Here is a 25,874-nt window from a genome sequence, read left to right as displayed (position 1 = left end):
GAGCTACTGACTCCACAGTGTGCGCTGAGCCTCTAATGCTTTCACAGCTCTTCAGATATCTTCACATTTTCACGGGAACCTCAAGGGTTTCTGAGTGATTTGAGAATACTCTGGGGTCGCGCTCCCTTCCAACGTGTCCCCTGGACCGTCCTGGAGAAGCGGCCTTTTACACCACTCTGGGAGTGGGGCCCGCCAAACAGACTGTAACAAGTAGGCACAATATTAAGGACAAGCTCTATGTGTCTGTCACCGAGGTAAATCGCAAAGGATGGAGAAGAAAACTCAGACACAGCTGGGGGTCATGGCACGACTATAATCCCATCCACTTGGGAGCGGGGCTGAGGCAGAAGGATGGCTAGTTTAAGACCAGACTGGGCTACACAGTAAGATATTGTCCCCAAGAAAACAAAAATCACTTTCACTTCCAGACAGGGTGAGTGTAATGTCCTTCCACGTCTCCCAAATCAGTCACCTGTGTTCTAATGCAAAAACAGCACCGCATGGCTCTCCCTCCACCTACACAGCCTCCATTCTACTCTTCTCTCTGCACACAGAGTGCTCCCCAGCTCTAAGGCTGACCCGCTCTTCCTCATGGAAACCTCTCAGTGACCCTCTCTGCAAACCTTCTCAGCTTGGCTCATGCCCTATACTATCTGTTTTCCCTTCGTTCTGAACCTGACTGGCTGTTCCTTCCCACCACCAGACACTCTGTCATCCTAAACATTGGCTCTCTTGACCATGGTGAGCCCTCCACTCATCCTGCTCTGTCGAGAACTAGTCCCCTCTGCTTGCAGTGCCTTATTCCACATCTCATTTCAAAGACCACTTCCTCTGAGAGCCTCCCCCATCTCACCCCCCTCCAGATGGGACTGTGTTCCACTGTGAGTTCTCACTAAAGCTCCCCTCGGTTAGAGATTATGTTCCTCCCTGCTTGTTCCAGCCTTATCCTTGGGGACCACATATTCAGTGTGGGAAAGCCCCAGTCTTTGCTCCACATGGTTTCACCAGCATTTAGCACAGAGGGTATTCAATAGATACATACAATAGCACCTCTGCCCTGACTACACTTATTGCAAGAGGAGAGAGCCTACTTTTACAGTCAGCGGGTCTTAGCTGAGCTTGTGACCTGCACAGACTCCGCTTGCTATTCCCCAGCTCTCCTCTGCTGCAAAAGGCAGCAGAAATTGCTGTGTGAGAACTCTGTCAAAGCTGATGCTGGGAAGGTGCTGCCCGAATGAGTCAAGTGTGCTGTGAGGCCATCATGACGAATTGCCTATAAAAGTTTTAGCAGATACCTGGTGTATAATTATTGTTCAGTAGATGTTCATTATGGTGACTCCTGGGATTGCTAAATTATACACACACTGGTCTTCAAGCCCAAGGGTGCTAGCACCATAACTTCATTTTCTTTAACAATTTAATCTACTTTTTTTTCAGATTTCCTCTTTTTGCACAAATCTGATGTAGAGTTGTGCTGATGGGTCCATGTATTACCTTTCTGGAATTTTGATACCTTCCCCACACACTCTAAAGAAACCCCTAATGGGTCATGGGAGAGGGTAGAAGGGGAGGGGAAGGAGGGGAGGAAAGGGGGGGGGGAGCAGAGAAAAATGTCTAACTCAAAAAAAAAAGAAAGAAAAGAAAAGAAAAGAAAAAAAACCCTAATGAAAAAATTCAGGTACTGAGAGGGTCTGTGCTGATCAGGACAGCAGCAATAAATGTCTCTGAGATGATTTGTGCCAGGAACAGGGTAAAAAATAACAGCCTTGGGGCAAAATCAGATGTGTAAGTCAGAAGTGTGCCCAGATACACGTGCGAGCTTCTCCAGAGGCCGAGGCAGGGGGTCAGAAATTGAATTCCGACCCAAGTAACTCAGTGAGCTCTGGTCTCTAACAAGCAGCTGCTGACCTCAGCGGCAGAGTGCTTATGTAGCACGCAGGAGCCTCAGTTTGATCCCCAGTACTAAAACAACCATAGGCACCAAAGCTGGGGTGGAGAGAACCTGGTCTCCCGGCTCCTATCATTGGAGACACTGTGGATGTCCACCTCAAGGGTGCGCACAGGCCAGCATGTGTGGGGTCAGAGGAGGACGACTTTGGGGAGCTGGTTGTCTCCCTCCACTGTGGGATGTGGAGACTGAACACAGGTCATCAGGCTTGGGCAGCAAGCTCCTTGCCTACTGAGCCATTTTGCTGTCCCTGGGCTTCGTATAAACTGATAGAACTACAGAATTTGGTACACTTTGAATGTGTGGCGGTGTCCGTACCCTCACTTACTTTCATTGGCTTATGGTCAATAACCAGAGCAGAGGGAAATTAATTCATTCTACCCATCTTTCCCACCAGCAGTCTCTTGTTTCTCTATGCCTTCAGCCCAGAGTCCCAGAGCCCCAGAGCCCGGAAGCTAGACTTCCCTGCTCCTTTAGATCGACTGGCGCTTCAAAAATAAGTTTGTGAAGACTGCGGTGACTAACAGCAGCCTCTTAGTGAAATAACTGCTTTAGAAACGGCCAAGTTAGTTTTCATTTTCCACAGAAAGGACACCAGTGTTTAACTTGTACTGGCAACACAAGTTGTCCCAAAGAAACATGTCTAGATTAGCAAATTATTTGTGAATAATTGAGTAGATTTCAAACGCTCCTGCCCTCAGGGCAAACCATCTCCAAAGTCACTTTGATTTTTTTTTTCCATTACAGCTGCTCTTACCCAAAACAATGGCTGACAAGAAACAAAAGAAACTGAAGTGTTGAGCTTCGAGAAAGCAGTGCTAGAGGTGTTAGTGTACTGCAGGCGTGAAGGGTTTGTGGCGTGAAGGCAGTGGGAGGTAATGAGAGCCTGGGATGGATGCTAAGAGCAGGAGAGGCCGTGTGTTATGTCGAAGAGAAGCAATTTTCCCTGGTACATCTGCATTCAGCTCCTGATCTGCCAAAGGTTACCTGGATGCTCCGCTCTTCCCAGCGAGGCTCCCTCATCTCTGTGCCAGGGCAGTAGGAAGTGGTAGAGCAGACGTGGTAAGGTTGGGGAAAGTCGGCACTCTGTGCTGGATGCCTTCCTGGTGCCCAGAGACCCCAGTGTGCCCCGAGGAACTTGGTCCCGAGCTCCAGAGTAAGCACAGTGGAGAACCAAGACCTTAGTGTGATCCTGGCTGTTACCACTCCAACAAAGGGCCAGTCTTTCCGATTTTCTAGGTAGCTTGGAAATCTGCTCTTCCCGCCCTGGCTCAGGAATCTCTCTCAAGGCAATAGCCTTAGATCATCCTTGGATGTCCCCATCGGGATCCATGTTTGCCAGAAGCATTTCTGCTGCTCCCCTCCCCTGTACTACTGGGTCTACAGAGGCCTTTCTTCTCTCCTGGATTCCACACACCATCTCTCCCTCATCTGGTTAATTTTTCTTCCCTGTCCCACTATTGCTGCGGGTCCCACTTTTTCTCTGAGCACGCCCATCTGCATTCTCATTCAAAACTCTATCCATCCAACCGTTGGTCCATCCTCCTCAGTCATGAAGCAGACCAATCTAGGGGACTAGGCGAGGCACAGGAACCCACTATGGTGCCCTCAGGGTGACCTCTGAACTACGTTCAGGTGAGGAGACAGAAGTGTCGCTAATTTTCTGCACTCATAAGGAATAGTCTCTGCCTGCAGAACTGTGCCCAGAAAGCCCGGCCGCTTGGTTTCCATAGGTGCTAAGGCCCACAGAGCATGCGCATTCCCACCGAAGAGCCGTGGCTTTGCCCATGGTACCTTTCCCCTCCAGCGTCCAAGTGCTGCTTTTCGAACTCCCAGTTTTTGTTAGGGGCATAATCCCATTCTACCTCTTCAGCGGCGATGAAAAAGGTTCTTAGCATCCCGTAGGGTGGCTCAGAAGGGTCCCTGTTGCCACAGCTGCTGACCTCATAGATCTGACCCATGCCTCTCACGAAATGGTGCAAGGTGGAACAGAACACCTTGAAAATACCTGCAGGAGAAAAGACGTGGCGTGGTGCCCACGACTTGGTATTTCCGGTGGTGGGGATTCTACCAAATTTATGCATCTTATCCCAACATCAAAAACCAGGAATGCAGACGTTTAGAATACCAACCTCACGGTATCTTTTACGGCATACCTCATGAGGAATAAATTACTTTTACTATAATATTTTTGAGGGAAATATTACTTAAAATTTATTTGTAGTAAGGAAAATCAGAATATTGTTGCCGAGAAAGGGCTTCTCTGCACCATTCCTGTTGTACACACCTGCTTACAGTCGCTTCTGGAAAACTACTGATCCTTACGACTCTCAGCCCAGCCCAGTTTATAGAGAACTCATTACCTATGAGATGAAAGACCTAGACAACGTTCAAATTAGGCCATGGTTAAGATTCTGCCCTGAAGGATTTCGTGAATTATAAAGCAAGTAAGCATGAAAGTCAAATGGATTACTCCACTACAGCCTGGAGCCAGGGAGGGCTCGTGTATATCATGATGGGTGGAGTAGGAGGAGGAAAGGACATGATCAGCTGTAGTTCTCTATAGAGTACCAACCATGATGTCTGGCTGAGATTTATGTAATTTAAAAACTGGATTTCTAGACATGTTGGCATCTGAGATGTGTGTGTGTATGTGTGTATTTAGAATATACACATATTCAAATTAAACTCACCATACAATTATGTGAAATGAAATCATGGATGATCTTAACTATCAATAAAATTGTTGGCTCAATCTTCCCATTCTCTAACAGACTGTTCTTAGAGGCAACTGACTAGTGTCTATAACTACCTATAGCATACAGAGAGAGCTCGCTCTTGCTCCATAGGTAGCTGGTGTCTAAATAATGACTGTCATTTCTGGGGGAGCAGACTTGGTTAGTTCAGTGGGTCCGTTTCACCCACTTTGAACAGAATCCCAATAAAGCATAGTAAATACAAAAGGTATTATTAGTATTATAGACACTAGTAACATCTTTTTAAAACCATAGAGAGGACACCCGGGAAAGACCTCTCTCTACACCATAGAGAGGACACCCGGGAAAGACCTCTCTCTACACCATAGAGAGGACACCCGGGAAAGACTTCTTTCTATAAAGACTTTTATCCCAACAGAACACAATCAAGAGTTCATTGTGACTTCTCAACAATGGAGCCATTAAATTCTCCAGGAGCGAAGGAAAACAGTGTGAGTAGCTATCTACTGTCTGCTCTACCCATGCCTCTCTCTCTCTCTCTCTCTCTGAGTGGGTGTGTGTGCGCGCGCGCGCGCGCGTGTGTGTGTGTGTGTGTGTGTGTGTGTGCATGTGTAAGAGTGCATGTGCAGGATGCGGTAGTTTGAAAGAAAATGGCCCCATAGGGAATGGCACTATTAGGAGGTGTGGCCTTGTTGGAGGAAGTGTGTCACTGTGGGGATGGGCTTTGAGGTCTTTTTCCGCTCAAGCTACACTCAGTGTAGCACACAGTTTCTTCTGCTGTCTACAGATCAAGATGTAGAACTACCAGCTCCCTCTCTGCCTTATGTCCACCATGTTTCCTGCCAAGATGATAATGGATAAGCCTCTGAAACTGTAAGCCACCCCAACTAGGTATTTCCTTTATAAAAAGTTGCCTCGGTCCTGGTGTCTCTTCATAGCAATAGGAACCCTAACTAAGACAGAGGCCAAAGGACCACCTGGACTGTCTTTCCTTGAGAGCCATCTACCTCAGTTTTGAAACAACGTCTTTCATTGGCTGAGACGCAACCATTAGGCAAGGCTGGCCAACCAGCAAGCCTCAGGAATGTCCCTGTTCCCACTGCTGAAGCAATAGAATGACAAGCGTGTGTCGGCACATACGGTTTACCTGCATGGTCCGGCTGCATGAATGCCGTGGTGGCCATGTGGGGAAACAGAGCCAGGGAGTCACGATGTGTCCCTCGTAGATGGATGGTGTTGCCTTGAAAATAAACTCCGTGCATGTCTGTGTCGGTGCCCATCCCAATCAAGTGCCAAGAGACTCTGTCCTTCTTGCACATGCTCAGTCCTGGCTGGCTGCCATACATGTAGCCGTTGATAGCTACATGGAAGGAAGAAGACAGTGAGCGCCTATTGTGGAATAGTAGGTTAATGTGTGTTACATTCATTTGTGCTGTGGAATATTGTTTAATGATGCAAAGGTGTGTTGCATTCTTTTATGTTGCTTTTGTTTAACTCTATAAAACTGTGTTCCTTTGCCTGCCTAAACACCCGATTGCTCTAATAGAGAGCTGAATGGTCAATAGCTAGGTAGGAGAGGGATAGGTGTGGCTGCCCGGCAGAGAGAATAAATAGGAGGAGAAATCTAGACTTGAAGGAGAAGAGAAAGGAACAAGAAAAGGAGAAGGAGGGGAGGATGCCAGGGGCCACACAGCCACTCAGCCACAGAGTAAGAAGGGAACAAAGGTATATAGAATAAAGAAAAGTAAAAATCCTGGAGGAAAAATGTAGTTAAAGAGAAAATGGATAATTTAAACTAGAAAAGCTAGCTAGAAACAAGCCAAGCTAAGGTCAGGCATTCATAAGTAAGAATAAGTCTCCATGTATTTATCTGGGAGCTGGGTGTCAGGCCCCCAAAGAGTAAAACCAACTACGAGGGCCCATTGTAATTTTGTAGCCATATTGAAAACACTGTCTCCCAAAGCAATTATCAGTGGGTTTGAGGGAGAATTACAAGCATATGAACAGTATATAAGATCCTTGTTACTAGAGGATGAATGTTACTAGAAAAAAACCCACATGGTGTGTAGAATTAACAATAAATCTGAAAATATACTAAATTTATAAAATTTAGCAATACATATTCTAAGACAGTAATCAGGTCTGTTTGTTCTTATGACAAAACTGCCTGATAGGATATTGGAAAGCCTTTCAGTTAACATTCTATTTGTGTATGTTGGAAGAGCATCATCCCTATAAGAATGTCATTTGAGGGGACTGGAGAGATGGCTCGGTGGTTAAGAGCACCAGTTGCTCCCCCAGAGGACCCAGGTTCAATTCTCAGCACCCACAGGGTGATACAAACATCTGTAAGTCTAGTTCCAGGGAATTTGACTCCCTCTTCTGCCTTCCATAGACCACATGGTGCATAAGCAAACATGAAGGCAAAACATCCATTTGCATAATAAAATAATTTTCAAAAAATATCAGTTGACTTCCCCATCTTCTCATATTCCTCTAGAAAAAATCTTGATAAAAAAATTATTTTCTTTGAGGTTCTTATCCTGTTGTCTTTGCCAAGTGACTTCTTCCATTATTGACGTATTGAATTCAATTAATGTAATTGAGACAGAGTCTCATGTGTCAATGACTTTGCATTTGCTTCTAGAATAAGTCATCAGATGTTCATTTACAGAGTTCCTAGATCCTGAGAAATCCGGAAGCATTTCAGTAAACTGACATTGCATTTGCAGATATGATCAGTAGACAGATTGGGGGTGTTAGGAAGAGTTGTGTTTCTGGAAGGTTAGAACTTGACTAAGGAAGCTTGTGTCTAAGGGTCACTTGTCTACCCTGCAGAGAAAGTGAGAGGTCTAACAGCGATGGTCTTCTCATATAATCTTGTGTACAAAATGTGTCTGTCGTTTGAACCAGCAAAGTTTACCAGGTGCACTTAAATATAGAATTACCAGTAAAAGAAGCCCCCAGGGCGACTAAAAGGAACATATTTTTAAAGAGACATTCATAATACTTTCACCAGTAAACTATCTAAACCTTGTCTACAAAATTTGAAAGAGTGTTATCATGAAGTTGGGTACCAAGCAATCTAGCTCTTGAATGAGCTGGAAGAGAATCTTTTCTGACTCTAGACATGGATTTAATGCTTCTGTTTCTAGACCTTTCATTCATTCATCAAATACCATTTTTCAAATGGTATTTTATACAGTTTATAAAACACACACATCTCATGGCAGGGCACCATAAGAAGCCCTTAATCCTTATTTTTTGGAGGGGAGGGTTCATTTCCCTGCCATGCAAACACGATTGGAGCTAGAACCCAGCATATAGCTGACACGGAATTTGAGCCTAGAAACCTTACTTCCTCTGAAGTGTGCTCTTTGATGACGTGTGAACATGGTGTCACATGGTCAAACTACACTGGGGCTGGATTTGATGTGGCCCATTAGCTGTGTTATATGCCGAGCATCTCTGAGGATACCTTTCTTTTAAAGTTTTTTCCTCGGCAGCATGACCAGGTCCTTATCATAGCTTAGTCTCTCCCTTTTATTATCAACTGAAAAAATATAATGATGCATGCCTGTAATCCCAGCACTTAGGAGATGGAGGCAGAGGGATCAGGTGTTCAATGTTTGAGGCCAGGCTGGGATACAAGAGTCCCTGACTCACAAACCAGCAAACAAACAAACATCAGAAACAAATTCCATGTCCAGTTATAGAAAAACTATTTTGGAAGCTGATGCTGAAGGTCATTGCTCCCTGAATTCCACAGGTCTAAGAGGTGTGTGTTTCTGTTGGACCTGAGCACCGGGCACTATGGGACCCTGAGACCTGATTGCTGTGGGTTATTGTAACCTTGGGCTTTGGGAACTTCCTGAGCCATGGAGGGATCTGAGAGTCTATCCATGCATTCTTCTCTATTGTTCTAAAAGGTAATAAAAATGTTATGCTTGGAGCTGCTATGGGAGACCTCACAGCCGCACACACTGAAATGTTAGTGTGCTAGTGAGCTGCTTGCTCTTAGGTTCTGGTGTCTGGCTGAGGCCGATAAAATCCTCTATTAGTCACAATCACTGGAGGCTTGCCATTGTGACATAAAAAGAATTAAGTCATTTCTCCTGAATTAAGATGAGGTGTTTGAGGAATTTAATCCCGCAGCAGTCGCTCATCGTAACTGACGACAAACACTCAGTGCGCTCATTCTCCTGATCTCCTGTTAAAGGCAGCACGAAGCTTTAGAAGTGTCAGACTCACAGCATCTCTGGGAGCTCATGAAGCTGAAGGCGTGAAATGATTTACCTCCTGACCACGAGCAATACCAAAGACACCAAAGGTAGGAAGTTGGGCGGACTCAGCATACTTCCCAGCATGCCTCAGCCTTCCGTACCGTGCATCCTGTTGGACTTCACAAACTCCTTGTCTTCCTTGTTGACACTGAAGGGGCGCCAAGTAAACTTCTGGATGTTTTCATCGAGATACCCGCTGAGATTCTCATCAAAGACTGTGAACAGCAGGTAAAATTCCTTGTCTATTCCTTTCTAGAGAAAATGAAGAAACCAAGACATACAATGCACAGCTTGAAGAGTCCTAAAATTCACACAAAGTGGGTATCCACATTAGCCACAGACCCGCCCGTCATTTCCTAAGTCAGGACTCTGAGTGAGGTCTGTCTGTTGCTGTCCTCATGTCTAACGTGTGCTGTCAAACCATTCTCTATCCTGTTGCTTGCCTCACAGCAATCCTTAGCAATGGTATCCGGTTGCCTCTCTCTCCATGACGCTATGTTAGCTCAATGCCCCCCTTCCCACCCGCCTGCTCTTCCTGTAGTCTACACATTTCTCTCATTGTGTGCTGAGGAGAGAGAGCCTGTGAGGGGGAGGAAGAGTGAGAGGGAAGAAGTTGGGGAGGGAAATAGGAAAGGAGGTGGGGAGGAAGGAACGGACAGAAGGTGGAATTGGGAGTTTAATTGACTGACTGTGTGGAGGGCAATGATGGTCTGAATCAACCTTATGTCACCTGACCATAGTCTGTGACCCACCTTCAGCTCTGCAAGAATTAGTGACTGACAACTGACTGGAAGGAAATCCTCCTCTCTAAGCCCCTCCCTCTCTCTGCCTGCCTAGAAGAATTGTGACCAGGTTTTAGTCTACAGAGAGACTGGCATATTTTCTAAGGTACCTTTTACACTATAAATGACTTCGCTTGTTCGTTTGCCTTTTGAAACAGCGTTTCTTTGTGTAAAAGCCCTGACTGTCCTAGAACTAGCTCTATGGACCAGGCTGGCCTTGAACTCACAGAGATTCACTTGCCTCTGCCTCCCGAATGCTGGGATTAAAGGCATGTGCCACCACTACTCAGTGTTACAAATGATTTTATCTTGAGACAAGTGGTTTTATTTATTAAGTAAACATCGGGTATTTTACTGTTTTTTTTCTTGTTGTTTGTTTTTAATCAATCTTGAGTAAGTAGTCTTACTATGAATAATATTTGACTTAGCAACATTCTTTGAAGACTATGAGGAATTGTCAAAGTTTTCCTTGAGTAGATGCAACAGAAAGAAAAAGAAAGAAAGAAAATCAGAACTACTTTACAAGTAGTTTCTGTCTCTTTGACTCAAGACTTGCCCAACAGTGATAAGCAGGTTAGTGTACTTGGGATAGGAACGGTTAGATGCTTCCAAGTCCCCAATTCTAATGACCTTCAGATTTACTAGCTCTTTGGGCCTCTGTTTCTTCACCTTTGAAATGCAAACCACCACAGGGCACTGTCTTCTCTTGCTGTTGAGGCACAGGGCACACACTCACTGGGTTTCACAGAACAGCTTCCTACAGCTGCTTCATCATAGAGGTAACTGGCAATCCAAGACAGACCAAGAGCTTTCTGTCCTAGATAAACAGCCCAGATATACAGTCATTGAGCCCCTGTAGGAGGCCTATACAATGCCAGGTACTGTAAGATCCAGCACTTAAGTGAATTAGCCTGCTGCTTCTGATTGGGAGGTGATTGGTGAAAGGAGTGGTTGAGTGAGCAGAGTTTCCACGTTTCATAAGTGAGTTTAAATTGTGTAACTGCAACTTGAAACCCTAAGTTTGGCCCTGTCCATCCATACATCCACCCAAACCCTGGAGCAGGGTCATACAAGAAGCTGTCTATGTGCCTTCTCTTCCTTTCAGCCGCCATGATTGATTTCCAGTGACTTACAGCAACCCTCAGCTTTGACACAGTCTAGAATCACCTGGAGATTCTGATTGGATTCTGATTGGTGTGGAATGGTTGGATAAAGGAAGCCGGAAATGCTCACGGATGTGGCCAAGTCAGAGACCTCACACAGCAAGAAGGATCCCAATCACAGACCCTTATAGAGTTCTTGAAGAGTCAAGAATTAAGGCAACAGACAGCTCAGAATGCCAGCCAAATATCAACCACACCACAAACAGAAATGCTAATTAAACAAACCCTCAAAAGCACAGAAGTCAGTTTCAGAAGGCAATGCTTTGTTACCGGCCATTGCTGCTCAGTCTCCAGCTACACTGCCAGTCCTTCCTGTCTACCGGCATGGGAAGAGTGTGGTGACACTGGTGGCCTACCTGTGTCCCATCAGCATTGAGGGCACCCTTTTTACAGACCAGCAAAGGTCCCACGAGCCCAGCACTGGTGTCCTTGATTGGCTGGACTGCTGAGAAGTAAAGATAGGTCAGGCAGGGGGGATCCTCATCTGTCGGACTGACGCTCTCCGGCACTGTCCATTTGTAGGTGAAGGTTTCGCCTGGCTTGACATGAGCTCCTGGTTTCAGAAATCCTGAGGACACAAATGAAACAGTTTGACAAGCCAAGAACATTAAACTTGCCAGGCTGGGTCTCAGTCCTGCGTGACTCTCTCTGATGACATATTTTACAAAAGGAAGGTTATTTTTTGTAAGGAATTTCCTTACAAATTCTACCCTGAGAACCCCTAGACCTCAGATGCTATTTTATGAGATAAAAACTGAAATCAAAGTGGAAAATGTAAAAAAAAAAAAAAAAAATCCTGGCGTATCAGCAACGCAAGAATAGTTCCCACTGCCTCTCTTATGTGCAGAGAGCCTGTGCTCCTGCTCTTTGAGGGACGGAAGCTGTAGATGTTGGTTCACAATACTGATTTTTTTTTTCACAATACTGATTTCTTATAAATATCTGCTTGTGGATTCGACAGAGACCATGTGTGGAATGGTCAACAAAACGGTGAGGCCAGATTTTTCTCTCAGCTCTCACAGCAGAATTTCCTGCAACGTGTAGTAGATGCACTCTCCATGTGGGGAACTGGAGGAGACTGTGGATCAGTCTCTGTCACTGAGGGAAAGGGAAGAAATGAACATTTTCTAGGAGATGACTGGGCTGAACTGAGCCCCGAATGCTCTCAAAGCCCTGTGAGGTTGATGTTAGGATGTGCAATTGATCAGCAAGAGGAACAACATTCACTCTTGGAACTGGGAAAAGAAGGGACTAGGAATGTGAACCAAACCTGTTTCCTTCTTTGTGTAGATGATGGGCATACTCGTTCATGTGGGGGGATGTAATGTGGGTGCATTCATTGGGAGGTCAGAGGTCAACTTTGCACACCTTCCTCAATCACTCTCTACCTTACTCTTTGAGATAGGGTCTCTCACTGAACACATAGCTCACTGACTTCTACACTGGTCATCCACAAGCTTCAGGGAGATTTTCACACACATACACACACACACATACACACACACACACAAACACTCACCAATGCTGGGATTACAGAATGCTCCATACTGCTCCCAGCTTTTACATGGGTGCTCGGGATCCAAACTCAGACCTTCATGCTTGCATGGAAAGCAATCTACGTGCTGAGTCACCTCCAGAACCTCTGTCTCCTTCCCAACCCTTCCCTCACTCATCCTGTGTCCTGGGAAAGCTGGGTGGAGACTTACCATCTACATTGGGAGCTGCGTCTGATGCCTTGTCATAGAACACACCATGGGGTAAAATGCTGTAGACCTTGTCAGCTTTGTTGGCAAAGGTCACTAGCAGGGTGTCGCCCACCTCTGCCTTGATAACTGGACCTGGGAAGCCAAACAAGAGGATGAGAAGAGACAGGAGAAACAAATCAAGGTATTCTGAAGTGATGCCTACTCCCAGGTGAATATACCCCTCAACATCAGAATGCATATCCTGTACCAAGGATTCCAAGATGGTCCTGGGTCTCAGAAGGCATCTTTCTTCTACTGAAGGAGGCATCAACATATTCCGTGTAGCGAGCCTTCCAGTACTGTCCTCCTATTCTGTTTTCAGCTTGTGTGAAGTACGCTGCAGAGTCACTGGAAAAGACGGGGGAGTCTAAGAATCTATCCGGATTCATCTCCCAGATGCACTCATCACGGAACCCCATTTGCATCTGTTCCAGGGGACTGGACACCCTCTTCTGGCCTCCACAGGCACCAGGCTTGCACATGGTGCAGAAACATGCGTATAGGCAAAATACCTATACACATAAGACACAATTATTTGTTTATCAACTTGAAAAATACTGTGCCCCGAGACTGAAAACTAGGGAGGGGAAGGTTTCACTTAAGAGGCGACACTAGACTTGGGTTTCGAAGGAAAAGTGGACAGGGAGGAAAAGGACAGAGAGGCTGTGCAGCTTACACAAGCATCCCATTAGACATCTACGGCTTCTCTTTGTACAGAGTCGCCTTTTCCCCTGATTCTGCTCCACAGGGGCAACGGCCGTCCATTCTGTGGTGTAGTTTCTCAGATGGCCCTGACCACCATTGTTTGCACTTAAGACATTCTCAAGAAATGCCTGGTACACAAGTGAGCGAGTGAGTGAGTGAGCGTGTTAATGAGAGAGTGAATGAGCGAGCGTGTTAATAAATGAGAGAGTGAGTGAGTGTATTAATGAGTGAGTGAGTGAGCGAGTGAGTGAGCAAGCTTGTTAATGAATGAGAGAGTGAGTGAGTGAGCGTGTTAATGAGTGAGTGAATGAGTGAGCTGTTAATGAATGAGAGAGTGAATGAGCAAGTGTGTTATGAATGAGCAAGCGTGTTAGTGAATGAATGAGTGAGTGAGTGTGTTAATGAGTGAATGAGCGAGTTTGTTAATGAGTGAGTGAATGAGAAAGTGAACGAGTGAGTGAATGAGCGAGTGTGTTAATGAGTGAGTGAATGAGCGAGTGTGTTATGAATGAGAGAGTGAATGAGCAAGTGTGTTAATGAATGAGTGAGTGAATGACAGTGAATGAGTGAATGAATGAGTGAATGAGTGAACATATTAATGAATGAGAGAGTGAAGGAGTGATAAGTGAATAGCACTTTGGATAAATGAATTAATCTGTGAGTGAGTGAATGAATAATTGAATGAGTGAGCAAATGAGTGAGTTAGTGAATAAGTGAGCATGTTAATGAATGAGTGAGTGAACGAGTGAGCATGTTAATGAACGAGTGAGTAAATAAGTGAGCGTGTTAATGAATGAGAGTGAAGAAGTGAGTGTGTTAATGAACGAGTGAGTTAACGAGTGAGCGTGTTAATGAACGAGCAGACAATGAATGGAAAAGTGAATGAATTGTGAGTGAATGAATGAGTGATAAGTGAATATCACTTCGGATACATGAATCAGTGAATCACTGAATCTTGAACAAGGGAGCGGATGGGTGTTTCTAGAGTTTTGATTTAACCAGCAATCGCGGATCACTGCTTTCCCATTTCTCTGCAGCCTGCGCCTTCTGAACAGAAGCAGAGCAGGAGTGGGTGGGGGGAAGCGTAGGTGATTCATTTATTTTTTAATTAACAAAATAAATTTAATTAAATAAATTAATTTAAAAAATGAGGATTCTACAAGCTATGACATCATAATGTCTGCCATCGGAAACATAGTGAGTTAGACCACAGGGACAAGTCTATTGCACACCTCTCTGGAGAGGAACTGGAAACACCAGCAGAGTTCTCACCTGCCAGATGCATTCAGAGGAAACCCGGTGAACTTATCATAGCCTTGGGGAGCATAATCCCAAAGGACCTTTTCTGCTGCTATGAAGTAGTGTCTCTGCTGACCCTGCATCTTCAGGTGAGGGACATTACTTCTGCAGTTACCCACGTCGTACTGGCCCAGCATACCAGCTGCGGGTGGAAGAAACACAGGCCTAGGCGTGGTTAAGATGCTCAGGAGAAACTCACAGAGTTGACTTCGTCAGCATTTGAAACTTTTATACAGAAAACTGGATGACAGACAACATTAGCAAGACAGGATAAATGGTGTGGGGGAGTTTTTAATGCATTTAAATGAAATGAATATTAACAAATTAAAGTTAATTATTCTAAACATAAAGAAAAAAGTAAATCCCCAGTAGACAATTGGCAGGGTACAGAACTGGGTTCTTCAGGAAAGAAGTAACAGCCGTCAGTAAACAAATGGAAAAGTTTCTGTCTTAACTGTACTTATGCGGCACCATTGTTCGTGGATAGGATTGATAGCATCTAAGACTTGTAATTCCCAGGGTTGTCAGACGGGTGGATGGCGGACGTGCTCTCATGCTGTGGGTGGGTGAGTAACAGTGTCTGACAGGGAATTAAGCAGTGTGTCTGAAGCTTTAAAATAAAAAAAAAATCCAATTCTGACCCAAGAATTCCAAATCCAGGATAAGAAAACAAATCTGTAACTCCTTACAGCAAAAAGGAGAGAAAGCAGAAATGCTGAGTGTCAGAGCAGCGGTGAGGCCAGCAGCGGACTTGTGATGCTGGAGGCATCAACACTGATGACGTCACCCTGCTCACTCACAGGGAAGCACGGCCACAAAAGGCTGATGAGGAGGAAAGCAGCTGCAGGAAAGTGGAAACAGAGCAGCTTTATCTCACCAAGTATAGAGCTATCTCTAGATGGGGCCGTTGGTTAGAAAACTCAAATTACAGGAGCTGGAGAGAGGGCTCGGTGGTTGAGAGCACTTGCTGCTCTTGCAGAGGACCCAGGTCTGGCTCCCAGCACCCATCTGTGGCACACATCTGCCGATAACCCCAGTTGCAAGGGGTCCAACTCCTTTCTCTGGTCTCCGTGAGCATTCTGTGCACATGGTTCACATGCATACATGCAAGCAAAACTCATACACATAAAAAAGAAATAATCTTTTTAAAAGATAATCACATAAATTTATGCTTCATGATAATATTTTCTGAGGGAATGGGCAATTCAGTAAATATTTTATATTGGTCACTATATCAATACCCATTTATGGCTACAACTGCCAGCTAGACCAAGCTGCCATATTAGTTTCACATGGCGATTGTTGTCTTGTTTTAGATCTAAATTTGGAATTCATACACGAGAAAGTTTCTTCCCAAATTTAGGAGCATGTGCAACATTATTAGCAACCTGGGGACTGGAGATATGGCTCAGCAGTTAAGTGTACTAACTGCTCTTGCAGAGGACCCAGGTTCAATTCCCAGCACCAACGTGGTGGCTCACAGCCATCTTTAACTCTCATTCCAGAGGATATGACCACCCCTTCTGACCTCTGTTGGCACCAGATACACACATGGTAGATAGACATGCATGCAAGCAAACTCTCATATACATAAAAATAAAATAAAATCAGCCTCAAACTATTTTTTAAAAGAAGACTAGGAGCCTGTCTTGTCCATCTGGTCTTTCCATACTGTTGTGCAGAACTTATTCACTGGGCTGGGTGTAGCTGGAAAAACCCAGATGACTGACCCCAGGACCCGCTGCGGAAGGGTAACGGGAACAAGAAAGTGTTATCAGTATCACCCAAATGTCAGGACGCTCGCTATTAGCATCTGCGTGTGGTAGTAGCATCCACATTGAACCAGACTTTATTCATCCGGTGAAGGCGTAAGTCACAAAGCAATACCACACCATGTTGCGGGAGCTCCTTCCGCTCCTTCAGCAATCTGGGTCTATGTCACTAGCATCTGTTTTTCTTCCTGTTTTCACCATCTAAGATCAGGCCTTTTGTGTAGTATAACTCTGCTACTGGTCCCTGGCTGGTGCAGGGGCCAGAGTTTCCCGCTGGGGTACATTCTGCGTGTGTACGGTGATCGTCCCAAGCCACTGTACTGACCACAGCAAAGCCCCAGAGTGCCTGGGGGTGTGGATGTCACACCTGGTGTAGACACCTGTCAGCCTCTCAGCCTGGCCATTTAAGTCCCTTCCTGCAGGGTCATCTGCCTTCCTAGTCTCTCTTATGGTCCTTTGTCGCAAACCTCACAGGAAGTGAGACACACTGTGGGTTGTCTCCAGGAACCGAGACCAGGACATCCAGCAAGCACATAAGTCAACATTTTTTTTCTTTTTAGAATCTGCCTGCGCTGAGCACAGAACGGTATCTGCCAGTGGAATTTTGTCTCAGTATAAAGAATGTTCCACCAGAGCCGTGCAGAGCTGAGCTGAGCTGACACAGCACTTACGATGTTCCGGAGGAAACTCAAGAACTGGGTGGGGATGAAGCCTGAGCACACACGGACTCTCCCTCCATCCACTCACTCCCTCCCCACACATCTAGGCTCAGCTTAGGAGTTCACTCCCCAGAAGCCCCGCAGACTGCTCTACAGGAGCGAGCAGCGCACCCACTGGGAGTTCACGTTGTCCACACTGTGCACTCTGTAAGTATCTGTAAGTATCCTGTAAAGTTCCAGATTATTCTTACGGACATTATTAATAAACACCTGTAGGGGGTGCTAAACAAATGCACACTGTGTTTTTGAAGATACTAAATAGTCAAGTAGGTGCAATTAATGTGGGAATCTACTCAAGCGCACAGTGACGAGGTGACCTGCCCATGCCAAGCCTCTCCACACAGTCTCCATCCATTTTTTACCTTGTAGATGGTCACTGACTTGGCAGGTTATCATCCATTTCCCTGGATTCTCCACTATCATCTCCGTGGTGAGGAAGGTGGCTGGAAACAGGTTGACAACATCTGCCCGGTGCCCTCTGGTGATGAAGGTGTTACCATAAAAATAGATGGAATGGATGTCTATCTCATTCCCCATCCCAAACAGGTGCCAGGACACAGATTCACCAACACACATCTCAGGCTCGGGGAAGTTTCCAAAAAGGAATCCATTGAGGGCTGCAAACACAAACACACCAGTGGAAGACACTCCCCTGCAGACGTGATCAGGACCGAAGCCTTGGCAGGATACTCACCAGCAAGGCTGGACAGTCAGCGTGGGTCATTGCTATAATGTTTTCCTGCAGCAATCTCCAACCTGGAAGAGTCTCACTACTCATGGTGTGAGAACCAGTGAGTGAGCGCTCAGCCCTAAATGGGGCATCTGCATCAACCCTGCCCTGAAAAGTCTCAGGAAACATTGTGACGAAGGAAGGGGTTGGGAAGAACTTAAGAGTGGGGGGATAGGGAAGGCTGCTGTGGAGTGCTGGCTTCTTCATGTGGTATGCCTGCTGCCCTCACGACCTTACGGCATCTGTGGTTACCTGGACAAGATGAAGCCAGTTAAAAATCCCAGCATAGAGAAGGGAGGGACTCAGGAGTGTCTGAGGTATAACTGGCATCTGGTAGGTGCTGAGAGACAGGAAGTCACTTTTCTTTGGAAGAATAGTCATTGATAGGGTGGCCATGGCCCACTGGGTGGCCATGGCATGCTCAGGCACATATGGACAGTATCAGTTGGACTCAGTAGGTTAAAAATTAAAAAAAAAAAAAACAACAAGATTTAAAATGAAGTTATGAGGCCAGGACAGAGATGTGACAGAGGCCTATGGAGCAGTAAGTAGGGGAGATACAATCAAGATACATTGTATACATGTATGAAAATTTGAAAGAATAGACTAAAGTATTATTTTGGGGGCTAGAGAAATGGTTCAGCATTTAAGAGCACTTCTGGCCTCCTCGGGCACCAAGCACAGACATGCATGCAGGCAAAATACATACACATTTAAAAAACAAAAACAAAAACTATAGTTTCTAACACGGTAATGACTCAGACAACATCATTTATTCTAAGTCATTTTAGTGAATTTAAATTAATTGATCGATGAACCTTGTACTGATTTAACACCTTTTATAGATCAGTTTCTCCTCCAGTTATTTCTTCTATACTTGGCGTGTCTCCTTGCTAGGATTAACTGTTTGCAGACACCACTTCTTCACACAGGCTGCTCTTTATTCTAAAAGTAAGTTAGTTTTGCTTACACAATTCATTTCTTTGTGGGGCGGATTTCACTACAGAAGAATAAGTCCTGAATGGTGGGGGAGGGGCTGCACAGGTAGCTGAGTCGAACTTTTTGATTTTCTACAGTGTTTGGGGTCTCATCCCCAAGTTCTGAAGAACGGAGCTAAAACTGGTAATGCTTTCCACTCAAGTCCTGTTTTCGTGGCTTCCTGTTCTTTTCTTCTCCTTCCTTTCCTTCCCTCCTAAAACATTTGCCAAGCACCACTGCATACAAGATTGATGAAGTCACCACAGAGAAGATGGATGGCGAGTTATACAAGAGGGAACATGTGTACTGATGTGGTCCTGCCTGACTGTGTGTTAGAAGCAGAGGCAGTCAAACGGAAATGCATCGACTGTGGACCTTCTTGTCTGGGCTCTCCTGGGCAGATCTCTGCCCTGGCCTCAGTCCGCCACTGATGGTCTTGACTCAGACTCTGACCCCATTACATACTGCAGCTTCTTTCTTTTACAACTGAGTGTACACAGGTCTGGTGTACAGCGAGTGCTTACTAAATCTTGATGATTTAAAGAATGCCCAGGAAACAACAAATTCACAAGTATGCATTGAAACTCCATGCACAGCATAGTTCTGACAATTTCACAACGGCTTGGAAGATAGTTGTTGGATAAGCAGAGAGTTGTTATGTGGTGAGATTTTATTCTCCCTCTGACAGCCTCAACACACCCATCCTCGGGGCTTACCTCGGTGCTTAGGCCCTTCCTGATTATAAGGTTCCCTTCTGTTTTCTGTACTGTCTTGTCAGTACAATGTAGCACTTGTCTACTTAGTGTAGCTGGTGTACCTGGCCTTGTCCTGCCTCAGATCATTGGGATTCAAGGTGTGCTGTATCTTACGTCACTTTCAAACCACTGTCTTCCCAGTCTACACCACCTCGCAGAATGAGGTCCAGGTTCCCATCTGTCTTGCTTCCCTCAAGTCCCTCACCATGCAGAAGCCCCGCTGTGCATCTGAGCTCACGGCAAACACTCACCATGCATCTTATTGCTCCTCTGGAAAACAGCGTCAGTCTTATCAACGGAATTCGGCTCAGTGCAGAAATGCCTGATGTTTTCGTCCAGGTACCAGCTCTGGTTCTCATCCACAAGAGTGAACATGATGACAAACTCTCGGTCCACATCGGTCCTCATCCCTGAGTACCTGTTCAGTACACCTTCCAGGAACACCGGAAGAGTGAAGGAAAAGCAATTAGACATCAACTAAACCCAAGTGAGGCGTCCCTCCTGCCAACAGTGTCCAGTAAGCTTGATAGGGGTAAATCTGAATAACCCACATCCTACAACATGCACGCAGAAGCCAGCTCTAGCAAATGACAGGACTGTAGAAGAGTCCCAAGGCTTGAGCAATGTGGACTTGGAGGCCTGGCTGCCCCCTGAGGAACAACTGTAGGCAGCACAGACCCTCGTGGAATCAACAAGAGCAAACGGAAGGTAGCGCTGGTCATTGACTACATTGTTCGCTCTCCGACCTGTAGCTGATGGAATTTTATGTTTATTAAACAGAACTCTGCCGTGATTGGCAACAAGTGTCTGAACTGTCTGCTCTGCGATAGGGTCAGCATGACCTTCCACATGCCCTAAAGAGAGAATAGTGGAAGACACACATCCTATTTGAAGGAAGAAAGGTAGCGAAGCAAGACCTGAATCTAATGCACAGTTTCAACATCCCCCTCCCATTTCCAGGGAAGAAGCTTTCGGGGGTGGGGGGACTGCCTACCTTCCTTACACACCAGCAAGGGTCCAATTAGCCCAGAGCAAATGTCCTTAGGGGCATCGATGTGCGAGTGGTACACCCAGGTCAGGCAGTTGGCATCTGCTGGGGCGGGTGCGTACTCTTCTCTCACCGGCCAGACATAGGTGTAGTTCTGGCCAGGGGGGACCATGTCATCATCCTTGTTCTTTCCAGATGTCCCATCTGGGTATAAGGCTCCTTTCAACCAAAAAAGAAAAGACGCTATTAAAACCCAAAGAGTTGACGCTACAGCAGAGAGGGCAGAACTTTCAAGTCGAATATAAGTGAGTTTCGGTGCATTTGCTGGGGAACTTGAGGAAGCCTGCTGCGTTCTTAGTGCCTGGGTCCCGCCAGCCAAGCAAGAATGCTGAGGTCTTACACCCACAAAGACAGGAGAGCTCAGCAAGGAATCGCGGACAGATCGCTTCTCCCAGAAACACAGACTTCTGAATAAAGATGCTGTGGATCCTGCTGCACCCATCTGAAGCGGTTCAGGTCTCCTTACTCGCCATTGTCGTGAGACGAGACAGGCAAGCAGCGAAGGAAACAGTGAGCACTGCTTGGGGACTTATTACAGATCCGCCCCCCGTGTGGGTGGCACAAGAGATGACAAAGGGGGGTTAGGGTTCTCCTGGCTTCCAAAGATATTACCATCTTGTGGGACAGAGTGGAGTTTGTGTTATGAACACGTGCTCAGCTGGAGAATAAAGCAAAGTACTGCGAAGAATGTAATTTTGGATGATTTTGAAGGCTGTGTCTTTGAAGCTGAATATATCAAAGTTCAAGAAAACAAAACATTCTATACACATGTAAACATAAAAATTGTTAGCAAAGCATCAGCAGACCAATATTTAGACATTTAAGACATTTACTATTTCATGGACAAATAAGATTTATCCTCATGATGCTGCGGGAGCTCCTTCTGCTCCTTCAGCCAATAGCCTTTGAGATACCAGCCCACTGGGGCTTGATATCTTTGACTTTAAGAAAGCTGTGGCAGCCCTCCACTCTCTCTCTTGCTTCGGACTCTGCTTCTGGCTACCAGATGCTTTTCCTGGTTGTGCAGGAGGCTGTTGTCTGGGACGGTGATCTGTAAGTTTTTCCCTTTAAATAAATAGCCTTTTTATTAATCATAATTCCAAACTGGTGTGGGATTGTTTTGTGACTTACTCCTTGACATGATATCAAAGTTGCAAATCAATTAATGGAACATATAGATGGATTCAAGGGCAAATATCATAGTCGCCTCAAAAGAAACAGAAATGAATCCAATGGCATCCAGGACTCTTCAAAAACTCTCAGCCACCTGGGAGTAGAAGACTTCTTCCTCAACTCAATAAAGGCAACTAAGAAAACTTCACAGCCGGCATCAAGCTTAAGGAAAAGCAATGGCTTTCTTTCAAAAACTGAGAACAAGATGAGAATGGCCACTCTTGACACTACTATCATTAAATATTATCCCCAAGCTTTGTTAGTATAATAAGGAAAGGAAAATTAAATCCATATAGGTTGTCAAGAACAGGGTTAAATTGTCTTTATTTATGATGATGCTGCATTTTCAAGTTACAGGGAACAGTTAAACCAGAGAAGAAAGACCCACGCTCAACACACAACATCAACTCTGTTTCTAGACATGACCAAGAAACCATCCAAAAGAGAAGAAAGAAAAAAGAAAGAGAAAGAACAAAAGAAAGAAAGAGAATGAAAGAAGGAAGGAAGGAAGGAAAGAAAAAAAGAAAAGGAAAGGAAAGAAAGAAAAGAAAAGACACGTCAAATAGGACGCTTAGCAAGAGGCCCTCTCAGTGTGGACGCAGAACTGAAGACCCTGCTGGGAGTCATTGAAGCTCCCGACTCCTGCTCATTTCTGTCTACCATCAAGACATCAAGTCACTATTTCCCATTTTATATGGGCCTTTTAATTTATGTACTTATTTAATTTTAAATTAAGTTATTTTTTTAGAAAAAATTATTTTAAATTATTAAAAAATAAGTTTAAATTGTTTTAAATAAATTTATTTTTAAATTAAATTAAAATTAAATAAAACTTTCAGTTGTGACATTCACATACACACACCTGCCCCTATTGTCCTCATCCTCCTCCAGAGTGCTCCCCTCTGCCTTCCTGTCACCAGGATTCCATCATCCTCTTTTTTCTCTAGATCTGCTAAGGTCTCTTCTTCCCTCTTATGCTCCCCTCCCCAGGTTTACAGTCCACACCCCCTGCACACACAGGTACATACACACATGGAATAAATCTCAGTTGGCCATAGAATGTTCAATATTTTAAATATTGCTGGATCAGCCTAGGATCCACATGTGAGGGAAAACATGAAGAATTTGTCTTTCAGAATCTGGCTTGTTTTACTTAACATGGTGATGTCCAGTTGCATCTGTTTTCCTGCAAATAGTATAATTTCATTTTTACTTACCGAATCAGATCCAATTATTTAATTTAGCATTTTCCTTATCTATTCACCTGTTGGGGAGTATCTAAGCTGTTTTTTGGGTCTTAAATTTTGTGTAATTCTTTTTAAAGGAAAGGCGGTGATTTCTTCTTCATTGATCAATAAGTTTATGTAATCTCCATAAAAAAATTACCCTAGCTGCCTTGTTTAAATGAAAAGTATATACAATAACCAAAATCTCTTTTTTAAAAAAGAATAAAGCTGAAGGAGTCATAATAGTATTCATTTTTAAATTTTACTGTAAATACTCAATAAGCAAGAAAGTATACCTGGGTGGTGGAGGAACACACCTTCAGTCCCAGAACTTGGGAGGTAGAAGCAGACAAATCTCTGAGTTGGAGGCCAGCCTGGTCTACAGAGCTAGTTACAGGACAGTCAGGACTACACAGAGAAACCCTGACTCAAAAAACCAACAAAAAAAGAAAGAAGGGAGGGAGGGAGGGAGGGAGGGAGGGAGGGAGGGAGGGAGGGAGGGAGGGAGGACAGTATTGGTGCAAAGATAAATATAGATCAATAGAGCATATTGAGACCCCCCAATTGAACCCCTTTCTCTTAAGCTCACTGATGTTTGAAAACAGTCTGTGACACACTCATCTCTTGGTCCTACTGGGGACTTGATCAGACATCTGTAATAAGCTATGTACTGTTGTGAGCAAAACTGAACTGAGCCTGGTCGTAGGACTGTGCATGCCTATAATCCCTACACTCGTGATGCTGAGGCAGGAGGATCCCTGCCAGTTCAGACTGGCCTGGACTACCAAACAGCACAATTTAAAAGAGAGAGAGAGAGTCAATCAAGGGCCCATAATCACATGGAGAGAGGGCCCGGCTATTGCACTGAGTTTTAACAGAGCCCTGGCAGGTTTGGGGCTGACTTGTTACACTGGTGTACAGGAAGGGCAAGGCAAGAGACTAGTGCACAGTGATGGGGGTGGGGGCACAGGCGGCCTCCATCAAGCACAACTCGACGGATGCCATCTCCACACATTTCTCATGGATCTTGATTCCCCGGAGAAGGCTTCCTGAAGAAGGGACCTATGGAGGATTTCAGTGGTTCTAGCAATACCTTGACCTGAGTTCAAACCAATCTGAGTCAGGAGCTCATGACCTTCAGAGATGCTCTGAAGGTTTGTGATATAAACAAAAATATATTTTTACTGCACATGCACACATACACACATTGCACATGTAGCCCAGGCTAACCTCAAATTCACCATTTGTCTAAGCTAGCCTTGAACTCCTGGTCCTCCTACCTCTACCTCCAAGGTGAAGCATTACACAGGTACACCACCTTTATGAGGTGTGTACTGTTGTGCCCAGATCATGACCCCCAGAGAGAGAACACCAGAGAGGCCCAGACAGTAATAAGCAAGGTTTAATCAGCATAATACAAACATGTTTGGAACTCATCTCCATCCCCGTTACAACAAGGTAGAGAGGAGTTGTATCTCCTCTGTGGGGTAAGCTTTTAAAGGCATAACTACAAAGAGAATCTTTGAAGATGCTTCGGCACGGATACAAGGACTTTTGCTCCCTCACATTCTGTTAAGTCAGCTTTTCCTTGTTTTTAGAGCAAGGCCACTGTTCTTGAGTTAGGCCATCTTTATCAGCCTGTACCAGGTGGCTGACTGGGCTGAGCTAAGTGACCTTGTGCTCAGAATATCCTGGGTGGGAGAGGGGAAATCCACTATCTTCCTGGGAAAACATTCTGCTAGGAAATTTCTTCTTGCCCCTTTGAGAATAAGGGGTGAGGGTCTCACATGTACACCACCTTTTTGAGGTACTAGAGACAAGAGAGTGCGTCTCTAGTCAGCTGAGCTACATACCTGATCATGTGGTATTGTATATGCTATGGCCCATGATCATTATCAACTTGACAGAATTTCGGGAGACACACCTGTGGACATGCCTGTGAGAAGTTATCTTAACTGGGTAAACTGAGATATCTAAAAGTGGGTGGCACCATTGCATGGTGGACCTGGAATGTCCCTAATGTCGAAGACTTGTTCTCCTGAGGGAAGGTGGTGATCCTTTGGTGGAGCTGAGCAGAGCCTAGTGGGAGGTCTTGAGGTCACAGTGGATTGTGAGGGTACAGTCACAGGTCACCGGAGGGGACAGTGAACTCGATTCTTTCCTCCTGTCTTTCCTGGTCTCGCCCATGAGGAAATGGTTTTAGCAGGCCACATGCTCCCTACAGGGATGTGCAGCCTCCCTCAATGCGCCCAACAGCTGGGACCAGTAGATCATGATTGAACCTCCCCGACTGTGAGACTAAATCTTTCTCTTTAGGAGTTGGTTGTCTAAGGTATTTGCTACAGTCATGAAAACCTAACACAGTTACAAATAGATGTACTTCTGACAGATGGAAAGTCTTCGTATCTCAGAAGTCCAGCCCAACAGGGCTTCGGTTTTTAGATTACCGAGGAATCAGGAAACCTGAGAGCCAAGGAGAACAGGGGTGCTGCACAGGGGAATCCCAGAGGCAGTGGCTCTGAGACAGTCACCCCACAGTCACCACTGGGACTCCACACAGGAGAGGCTGTCTTCAGCCAGTGTTTCCCAGACACTACTGACGGGCATGGAGGGAAACTGGTCAGCTTTAGGGGTGTGCTCAGAACCCTGTTCAGAATATATATATATATATATATATATATATATATATATAGAGAGAGAGAGAGAGAGAGAGAGAGAGAGAGAGAGAGAGACAGAGAGAGAGACAGAGAGAGAGAGACAGAGACAGAGAGAGAGACAGAGAGACAGAGAGAGAGACGGAGACAGAGAGAGACAGAGAAAGAGAGACAGAG

At 45.2% G+C, this 25,874-nt stretch overlaps 1 protein-coding gene across 1 annotated transcript in view; it reads right to left on the bottom strand.

Moving 5' to 3' along the window:
* Hephl1 (hephaestin like 1) overlaps positions 1-25,874 on the bottom strand; it is a 57,682-nt gene that overhangs the window by 18,556 nt on the left and 13,252 nt on the right. Inside the window, exons 3-12 of the mRNA XM_048433787.3 lie at positions 20,591-20,803; positions 19,848-20,027; positions 17,496-17,750; positions 14,616-14,784; positions 12,847-12,986; positions 12,600-12,731; positions 11,250-11,461; positions 9,050-9,200; positions 5,813-6,025; positions 3,743-3,956 (exon numbers count right to left, since the gene is read on the bottom strand). Coding sequence (XP_048289744.3) covers positions 3,743-3,956; positions 5,813-6,025; positions 9,050-9,200; positions 11,250-11,461; positions 12,600-12,731; positions 12,847-12,986; positions 14,616-14,784; positions 17,496-17,750; positions 19,848-20,027; positions 20,591-20,803 — 1,879 coding nt within the window. The remainder of the gene's footprint in view (positions 1-3,742; positions 3,957-5,812; positions 6,026-9,049; positions 9,201-11,249; positions 11,462-12,599; positions 12,732-12,846; positions 12,987-14,615; positions 14,785-17,495; positions 17,751-19,847; positions 20,028-20,590; positions 20,804-25,874) is intronic.

This window comes from Myodes glareolus, chromosome 4 (assembly GCF_982192425.1).
Source record: "Myodes glareolus chromosome 4, mMyoGla1.1, whole genome shotgun sequence".
Lineage (NCBI taxonomy): Eukaryota > Metazoa > Chordata > Mammalia > Rodentia > Cricetidae > Myodes > Myodes glareolus.
This window is presented reverse-complemented; position numbering and strand designations above follow the sequence as displayed.